The sequence below is a fragment of the Anopheles marshallii genome, chromosome 2 (genome assembly GCF_943734725.1).
Source record: "Anopheles marshallii chromosome 2, idAnoMarsDA_429_01, whole genome shotgun sequence".
Lineage (NCBI taxonomy): Eukaryota > Metazoa > Arthropoda > Insecta > Diptera > Culicidae > Anopheles > Anopheles marshallii.
Window position 1 is genome coordinate 34,627,299 of NC_071326.1, and position 10,124 is coordinate 34,637,422.

The 10,124-nt window shown below is 45.9% G+C and overlaps 1 protein-coding gene across 1 annotated transcript; it reads left to right on the forward strand.

Moving 5' to 3' along the window:
* The first annotated feature begins 2,080 nt into the window (after positions 1-2,080).
* Positions 2,081-9,025, forward strand: LOC128707901 (uncharacterized). Its single transcript, XM_053802858.1, has 6 exons — positions 2,081-2,134; positions 2,197-4,680; positions 4,751-4,880; positions 4,954-6,837; positions 6,907-7,121; positions 7,190-9,025. The coding sequence occupies exons 1-6, from the start codon at positions 2,081-2,083 to the stop codon at positions 9,023-9,025; spliced, it is 6,603 nt and encodes a 2,200-aa protein (XP_053658833.1).
* The last annotated feature ends 1,099 nt before the right edge of the window (positions 9,026-10,124 follow it).

A 10,124-nucleotide genomic window follows, 5' to 3' on the forward strand; every position in this document is an offset into this window, starting at 1 on the left:
ACGTACACAAACACAATAGAACAACACTATGGACAGCAGTGCAAAACCAAAACTTCACACCTTAAATTGGCCACTAATGATATTGGAGCAACTGCTGTGAAAGGGATATGGAGAAGAAAATACATGATTGATTAGCATCATTTTGTCACTGGGGAACGGGAACACATTTCACTGGCGAAAGAAAACGGAACAAGCATATTTGGGTAACTAAAAGAAAATAAAAACACCGCACACATGCACATTAAGACGAACGAAAGTTGTTCGAAAAAATTATCGCCTCACTTTCACGAAAATGCACCTGTGTAAGTACGCGAATATACATCGGTGTTTCATCGGGTGGTCATCCACTTTCCGACCGTTTTTGGTGAGAATCTGGTTAATTTTACAAAGGAAAAACTCTCGCACCAAAAGCCCCGCAAACGGCATCCGGGAATGGCATTATTCGCAATGTTCGCGTAATCGATTGCGGCTAACGCACGTCACGGCGATGAAGTAACACACGCCCGAACGGTGTCTGGCCGTGCACAGGCTTTAACTGGGTCTCTTGCAGCAACGTAATGCAGCACCTCTACGTGCGATCCACAACCAATGGAACTCCTGCCGTGCAACACGAACGGCAGACGACGTTTGCGCAGCAGGATCTTCAGCCGCTTGACACATTACACCGGAAAGGCTACACACAGATGTGCATGTTTTTTTTTTCTTCCACTTTTCACTTTCAACCCAACTGCGATATCGAGAAGCAATGCCTTATTCACCGTACGGAATGGACTTCCCAATTCGCCGAAAGGTAAACAACGCCCCGCGACAACTTTCTCCTGGTTGGGAACTCGCTTTGGGTTCGATTCACCGTACGACGGTGAAGCGCACATATGGGGGAAGGGAAAAGATTAACACCCGCGGGAGCCTTCTCAATTCACGTCGATCGCCGGTGTGTGATCGTACAAACCCTTCTTGCGGCGGACAAAAGTTTTTGGTTTACTGCGGCGTGACACCTCAAGGCTACGTGCGTGCGAACTGCACGAAAGTCTAACACGAACAAAGTCGAGCTTTACCGCGGCAGGTTCAGTTTCGTGTGCCGGTGGTGGTTGATCTTGGTGGACCACGCAATAATCTACGATCCGTACTCACCGCGCATCATGCCGTTTCACTCCGTTCAACCGGGTAGACCCCTTTCACCAGTCATTCCTTTCTGGCATGTTTCCGCCGTCAATGCAGTATGCTTCACTCGCCAACCCCCCCTCAAAGGCATGGCCGTGTCTCCCCACCCATGGACGCATAGAGCATAGGGTCGCGGTGCTGGGGTAGCATACGTCTAGGCTAGTTATGTGATCACTAGCAGGTGAAGAGAGACAAGATAGCAACACAGGTGCAATTAGGCTCGCGGTGTGATAGACAAGGTGAAGTAGATGCATCCGGGAGGTTAATGCATAAAGCCATCAAAACAGCTGACGAAAAGGAAGTTTGAGTGGAATGTGTAGAAGCTATTCAATTGCTTATAAGTTCTGAATGCAAAAAAAAATATTACCTTTCATTGATATTTCTTTGAAAAAAACGTTTCAAAAACTTCGATAGGGAATTTGGTAATCCCAAACAAAAGGACGAACAAACAACAAATGTAATTAAATTATTTTATAGTTTAAAACAATTACTTAATTACACGAAACATTAGAATACGAGTAAAACATTATTTATAACGTTCAGTTTTACTCATTTTAATTTTGATAAAAAAAGAATAATATTTTGACCGTATTCCCGTCACAAAGGACCACCGTACAGCAGTGAGTTGGTTTCACACAACATTGCATACATCTAGGCGCTCGCATATACCAAAGTCATTTTCATTTGCGTTGCTTGTGTGAGTTGCCACTCTCACTCTCGCCGTTCAGTTTATCTCACACTTAGGCATTCCGCAACTATTTCATCGGTGATTTTGCAGATAACCTTTACGTATTCATTGTGTGCCGATCGTCTTTTGCAACTAGAGCTTCTTCACAAAAATGGTGCCATTTATTTAAGAGCAAGAGGCAAATATTTTAATACGTACCGGTTGTTTTTTTAATCAATTTTCGGCAATATCATGAAGTGTTTCTCGTTAAAAGTGCTTTCCTTTGCGTTCTCTATCGAATTAATGGTAATAACTTTTGGGGAACCTTTTTCTGAGTAATCCGTAACCACGTGTTTTCCGTTCGACAGTTTATAGGCTATGGTGTTGGAGAAAAACTAAAGGCCGATCCGATCGAAGACACCTCACACAATCATGACCTTTCCCGGGGCGGTATGCGTGGTCCTGCAACGTTCCCATCGATTGATACCGACACGGCCGAGCCTAGAGTTACGGAGGAATCACTCACAGCCTACGAGCTGCAGCGACAGCAATTACTAGAACATCCCGATCGCTTCAGGGAAGAGGATCTGAAACCGCTGCGCGAAACACACATCAACGTTCTGCACGAAGCGATCGATGCGAAACTGATCGATCAGAGTTTCATCCGCACGTTGGGAGCCGTTTCGGAACCACCCAAGGTACACGACGCCACCCGGGATACACTTTCGATACGGTCCATCGTCGAAGATGTGAACTTTACGCACGGTGATCGGGTTCTGCGCTGGAAAACCATGAGCGCGACCAATGTCGATCGGCACGTTGTCGTGGGTTTAACAGCGGCCAGTCTGGTGGTGCTGCTGGAGCGAGAAGGACAGTACGTGCTTAGTCAGGAACTGATGCTTGAATCCGTACCGATGGCCTTCGAGGTGCTTAATTTCTGGGACACAGAGCGTGCTTCAGCGGTCGGATGTGTGCTGATATCGATGGGTAATTTCCTCGTATGGTACACAATGCGTGAACAGGCGGAATACCAGCTGGAAGAAGAATGGCGTTGGCCGCTACACAAGACTATTACGCAAATTAAGTTCTTCCGCCAAAAGGAGGTGGATGCACTGCTGCTAATAGGACGCCACCCGAACCGGTACGAATCCGTATCGGCGACCGTGTACGAATTTTCTTTTAACGAACGTCAGTTCTGGTTAATGCAGAAGCTTGGCTTGAAGCATCCTTGCCCATCGGTAGGACTTGTGTCCGCAGGGGAAGAGTATTTGGTAGCGTTTCCCCAAAATACTACGGTGGAAATGTATACGTTTCGAGTGGGTGATCAAAATCGGCGGAAGTTTAAGCCCGTGGGTAACTACACTTCGGAAGCGCTTCGATCGGTGTACGCATTTCAAATCGGACGCTATTCGTACATTGCAATCAGTGGTAAAACGCCGGCCGTTTTGCGATACAAGCGGGGCAAGTTTCACGAGCAAAAGATCCCCACAGAGTCTCTTGAAATAGTGGAAGCCTTTTTTGAGATACCGGCCAGAACGTACCGTGACGATATGATACTGCTGGTACAGCATCGCATGATATTTGCGACACACGAAATTCAACGATTGGAAGCGCTCGTATGGAATGGGGTATCGTTTGACCTGGCCACCAACATACCGTGCTTGGTCGAGAACGAGGTGATTGACAATGAGGTCAGCTGCATGTTGGACGTAGATCGAACGGACGGTTTGTTCGGTGCCGCGATTGTGCAGCGTGGAAAATCCATCTCTATCATTGTGCCTCGCCATGAGGCACATTCGAGCCTGTACCATTTATCGATCGAACTGCTCTCGGGTGAGCATCCGATTTTGATGAAAATTCAAGAAATTAAGGAAACGATGGACGCATTTACGAAAATTATCGACTACCAGAATGCGGTTATTGAGCAAGCCGAATCGTACAAAGCGTTGATGGAGAGTGACCCTGTAGTACTAAAGCGACAAAACCTTAGCACGTTGGACACTCCTTTGGTGAGGTTTGCAGAGGGGTACGATCTATCCGCAACAAAGATAACCATTGGTCAAAATAGCTGGCGAGCTGCCGATTTTGAAGCGGACCTAGGCGCTACCGTTAAGACGGTACAAGATGTAGAACTGAGCGTTGATGCAATGCTGAGCGAATTGCAGTACAGTGTACGGCGCGATACTCGATCGCAAGATCTTCATATCAACGGTACGGTGCAGGTGACGGGAAAATTGTACGTGGATGGCGCGTTGCACGCAGACGATATGTACATCCAGAGATTCGAACACCCCCGAGCGGACCATTTCGCTCGATTTGGCCGTGATGTGGATGATAAAACATCAGCTGCAAAAGAACTGCACGTGAAAGAGCTGAGTGTAGAGCAGCTTTTTTTCGACCAGATCAACGGTATCCCTGCTGAAGAGTTGGTGTATAACGTTGACGGCAAGGTGAATCTCGATGGGGAATTGGTCATCGGTGGTGATCTCTACACGAACAGTGTGAACCTGCCCGAAGGTGGAACGGTCAATGGAATCGATTTAAGCGAATCCTTGATCTATTTCAACTGTAAGAACAGGCGTTGGAAAAACCTAACCCTAGATTCGCTGGAAGTTATCGATGATGTTCACGTTGCGAACAAAGTCAATGGAGTTCAAATAAATCTACAGGAAGCTGAAAGCTCGTTGCGCAAAGCAATCGATGAGGATGGACGTGTATTACGCACCAAGTCTTTGCACATTGAAGGTGACCTTAGCTTCGAACGTATCAATGGAGTTCCCTGGCAAACGTTTTTCAATGGGCTTGTTTTTAAGAACCGGCCAATGCGACTGGGACATCTGTACGTTGAAGGGGTGAGAAAAGCGAAACAAACGAGTTGAATATTCAGCCCACAGTATAATATTACACATCTTTCCGTTGCAGAATGTAACACTCGCTAGTCAAACAACTGTACAGTTCTTAAACAAATTACGCTTTCCGGAGGATTATGTGTTGCGAACGGGACCGCGAGAAACGATCATAACAGGCCAGAAGCATTTTACAGGATTGCTAAGTAAGTAGCTGAACGTTTTCTAAGCATGTGTCGTTAAACCTCATTAAATATTTTGTATCAAATTCTATTTCAGCAATGGATGCACTTGATATCGATGGTTTCGTGAATGGTATCAATCCGTTTGATTTCATCACGCTACACGACGATCAGTACATCCCTGGTAAGGTGACTTTCGATTTGTTAGAAATTGAAGAATCGCTCGATGTTCGAGGTGCCGTGCACGGCAAACATATGGATAAGTTTCTCGATAATCCATCTATGTTGCAAACCACGATCCTAAAAGCGGCCTGTGAATTTAACGAGGTAGTTGTCCACGGACCTATTTACGTCGATCAGCTGGATGGATACGATTTGGATGAGTTCTTACAGAGCGTTGTGTACGTCGACGAACCGTACGTTGAAATTAACGCATCGAAACACTATCGCAACCTGCAGTTTTATGATCCGATCCGGATAGAATCGAACATGATTGGGGAGATACATCTGGATGAGCTACTGACCAAGAGCACGGATCAGACGGTCAACATAAGCATGGTGATGGGCAACGTGTTTTTCAACCGTGTACAGCTCGACGGACTGTTCGGTGGCATTAATGTGACGGAATGGGACACGAACTCGATCAAAGTGTTCGGTGATCAACACACGCAAGCGACAATAGAGTTCTGCCCTCAGTATTCTTTGCTGTACGCAAAGAACCTGGAGATACTGGGAACGCTTAATGGTCAAACGCGTGCTGAGTTCTACGATATGGATGAAGAAATCGTCTTTCACGATCAGTCCTTATACATAAGGGACGTTTATGCAAGTTATCTATCGCTGACAACAGGCAGTTTGATCGATGGTCCTTCGAAGATGTTAAACAACGTGCATCTACCAACGTTTGATGCGTACAGGTTCAGTTTAAGCCAACCGCAGACGTTTAATTATGACGTGCTTGTTGACACTCTGTATGTGAGCAAATCGTTTGCTACACGCTATCTGAATGAAGTGGACATTGTGCATTTGCAGGAAAATGTGGAAACTTATCTAAACGATGATTACATGCTTAGTGGTAAGCATGTGATCGATACACTGCATATTGATGGTAGTGTGGAAATCGGAATACTGAATGGAGTTGATTTTGCACAGTTTCTGAGTAACGTTATATGGCTGGACCAAACGAACGCTGTACCAAGCACATTACACTTCCTGCAACCGTTACAAATTCAGGGTGATGTGTTCGTGGGTGGAACATTGAATGAGATCCCATTAACAGCATTTTTGGACAACGTTGTTTACAAGAATGATGGTGCAGTAGTGGAGTTTACTGGATCAAAGCTTTTCACCCAAGGATTCGATGTGGTGGGTGATCTTAACGCACCTATAATTAATAACGTACCAGTGAAAGATTGCATACTTAAAAATGAATCCATCGCATTCCCTGGACATATCGTGACGCTCGGTAGAGTGTACGTTAAAGAAATGATCGTGACGGGAACCATCAACGGAAAATCATTTAAACCTATCGAAACGTACTATGCATACAACAATGTAACCGACACACATATCATTAAGGGCGATCTACATCTGCAAGGACATCAGATGGTCCACAATCTTGAAGCGCTCGGTGGTTGGAATGAGTTAATGAATGTGAGCCAAAAGCTTGTGTCGCTCGTTCGTACGAACCAGGATTATTACTTCAAGGGTCACTATGTGCTGCAGGAGGAAGTACATTTCAAACACGGATTTACGGTCGATTCCATCAACGGGTACAATATGACGAATGTACATAACGAAATCGTGTACTACGATCAGGAAGAACCGATCGTTTTCACCGAGCCGGTAGAATTTAGCGGTAAAGTGTGGGGAGGATCGTTACGTGTCCAAGGGGATTTGATCGGCAAAAACTTGATGGGAATCGATCCAGACGAACTTGCTAAACAAACTTTACTAGTGAATAAGGATTACGAAATCGTCGGTAAGTTAAAATAACGATTCAGCTCTAATACTGCCTAATTAATGCTTCGGTTCATACAAAACCATACAGATAAGATGGTATTTCTTCCGGGAGCCTTCAAATGTGATCATCTCATGGCCACGCATATCAACGGTTTGCCGACGAGCGCATTGATTACACTGCACACGGAACAGACCATCGAACATCCAGTTTTCGTGAAGCAAATCGTTGTCCACCATCCTCTGCTGGTGGAAGGTCTTGTCAACGGTCGGGATCTGCGCTTTGAACGTCAGAATACAGTCATGGTAGTACATTTTCGCACTAACAAAACCCCACAGCGTTGCACTTCATTGATTATTTCCCTGTCTTGCAGCGTTACGGTGAGCAAACGATCGAAGCTTCGTCTGTATTCAACACGATACGTGTGCTGAACAACGTCGTACTGCCAAACGTGCTAAATGGCGTTCCGTTTGGTGAACCGGTGCAACTGACCGACGACATGACTATCTCGTCTCCGTTGAGCTTTTACCAAATCGCTGCCAACGATGTGTACACCAGGGATACGATCGGCGGGATAGATTTCGATCAATGGTACGATCAAACGCTCTGGACGGATGGACGCGAACATCAGATGTATCGGGGTAAGCTTCGATCGCGTAAATTCGTTTTCCGCGACTCCATCCACGGTAACGGCACAATCAATGGATTAACTATTGACGCCATTGTGCGAAAATTGCATTCGGAGAAACAGATTGTCGAGGGTGAGCTAGCGAAACGGCGCGCAAACTATCGTACTTCTTGCCGCGAAACACAAGCACTCATCAATGGAACGCAGCGAGGTCTCTATTTCTTTAACTATTTCGTGCAACGGCAAACAATCCGCGAACAGCGCCCTATCCAATCGTTCTGGACGTTCCAGCACCAGGGAATTTATTTCCTCGGAATTAACTACGGCTGTGGTAGTAAGTTTTACCAATGGAATCCACAGGACAGAACGTTTGTCGGTTTGTTTAAAGTGCATACGGGATACATTTTCGAGTGGCATACGGTTGCCCGGGATGAGGAGAGTCTCTACCTGATAACACGGTCGGCGCCGACCGATGAGCATTGTAACGTGACGGGTTTATCGATATGGCAATTTAAGGGATTATCATTAGAGATGGTCAAGAACTTCCCAAATAAGGATGTCGACAGTATGTTCGTGGATCCTGCTACATTCGAACGATTCTACATCTTGGATCGAACGACCGTTCTTGAGTACGACCTCACGGGTAACGTGCAGGATGAATGGGATCTATCGCGTATCTTTGAGTCAGCTAGCTTTGTACCGTATACGCTCGGTGTTGGGCTGGCTTTATCCGACGGTAAACGGATCGCAATTCTCTCCCGGAAAGAAAGTACCGCAGCTTCCCGCCAAAAACGATCAAACAATGATCCGCACGTGAACCTGGCCTTATTCGCTTCCCCCATTAACATGTATAATCATATGCAGCGGAACAATTCGTACTACCGGACAGACGATACACCCGACGAATACTCACCAGACGTGGCATTACTTACCCAACCGGATCCGCTGAATGAGATTGGAGCGATGCAGGAAAGCAACGACACCGTCATTAAAATTCGCGAATTGGCAACGGATCTAGTCGAACCGCAACATCTTCCCGAACCACGGATAGCAAAAGCGGTACCGCTAGGACGCATCAGCACTACAGAAAATTATCACTTCCCGGATCCTGCCACCGGTGAGCTGGTTAGTCTGCACGTTGGCTTTAAGGGCGAAGCGAGACGTTTGCTCATCGCCGTCACGAACACGGTGAATACGATCGTCAAGGGTAAACACGACACTATCCGCATCTATAGCGACATACTGCAAGGTCATCTGTTCCAGATCATTTCCTGCTATCGGCCGTCACAGCTAACGGTGCTGGAAGTAAGGGATGAAACGATACTGGCATTTTTGGAAAACCATCGAAAAGTACAGCTGTATACGTACCGTGGCAGGAAAGGGTTCGTTCAATGGAACAGCTTTAATCTAGCGTCGTCCGGCATTCAGATGGCAAGTGTGCAGTTACCGCAGGCACCGTTTTTCAAGTGTAATCTGCACTATCTGGCCATTGCGCTGAGCAGCAAGGAGCTGATGTTCCTCAAAGCCAAGACGCAGGGTGATTGTGGGATCAATCTGCAACTGGATTGTGGAGACGTCTAGTTAATAAGGGCGTGTGTTATGTTTTAGCTGGAAGGTATTTTTTTCTATTTACAACGAAGCGAAAGTTGTATTAGTAGATGTTGTAATTGTATGATATTTTTTTCTTTGTTGTGCACGCCAATAAACAGTATTTTTGTTATATCTTGTATTCGATTGCATTAATTATCTGTATTTTATTTTTTTACTGCTCAGTCATTCATGTTCGATAACCATTACAAAATTTGAGAATGAATCACTATGAAATGATCTGAATTTGCTAATATGTAAATTAATGAGCACCCATAAATATTTGTTACCATAACTTCCTTACATTACAAAGACTACTCAGTTAAAAAAACACACACCAATTCAAATTCTTCTAGCTCACATTCTTTTCCGTTAAAGACAATCGCTTTATCGCGACCGACAAGTCCGTGCCAAAGAAACGGCATTCTATTTCCTCTAACGTCACTGTCATGCATCCGGATGCCGTCCTGACTACACCGGTGGCAACGTCACCCTGCCCCGGGATTTGCTTCATCGTGTCCATCCTCCAAACTGAAGGCCTCGCAAATGCTTATCAGGCCATTGTCATTCAAAACGGTGCTTGTCTGCGATAAGCCCTGCTTATACACACATATGCTGATAGCGGCTCGGAAGCAGACAGAGAAACGATGCACAGAACCAAGAGCGGAACACGTTATCCGAGAGATTACCCGCCTAGCCAGTATGGCGCGTTTTGACGCGGCTTTAGCACGTGAGCGCACAGGACCAAGCTGGGAACTGCTCATCATCTCCGACGGCCGGTTTGAGCAGACCACCGTTTGCCGAGCCTGACAGTTCTCTCGCGCGTACTGTCAGGATCGGTCATAGTACGGCTTGCTGTTGTACGGGGCCTCCGTTGTGATGTAAATCATTGTGTACGTGTGGCCAAAATAGGCCACCAAATGCGCTCATTCGTGTTCGCTTTTTGTATGTATAATTTTATGTTGTGAATGTTGAATACTGTGGTTAATATACAAGGTTAGTATCACTGCTGGCGTAATGGCTGTAAGAGAGATCTACATTGTGAAAGGGGTTACACACATTCTGCCTGCATTGTAAAGCATCCTTACGGCAG

Coding starts and splice junctions, on each gene's coding strand:
- LOC128707901 (XM_053802858.1), top strand. CDS start 2,081: ATGAAGTGTTTCTCGTTAAAAGTGCTTTCCTTTGCGTTCTCTATCGAA. Junction 2,135..2,196: donor CGTTCTCTATCGAATTAATG/GTAATAACTTTT, acceptor TCCGTTCGACAG/TTTATAGGCTATGGTGTTGG. Junction 4,881..4,953: donor GCATTTTACAGGATTGCTAA/GTAAGTAGCTGA, acceptor ATTCTATTTCAG/CAATGGATGCACTTGATATC.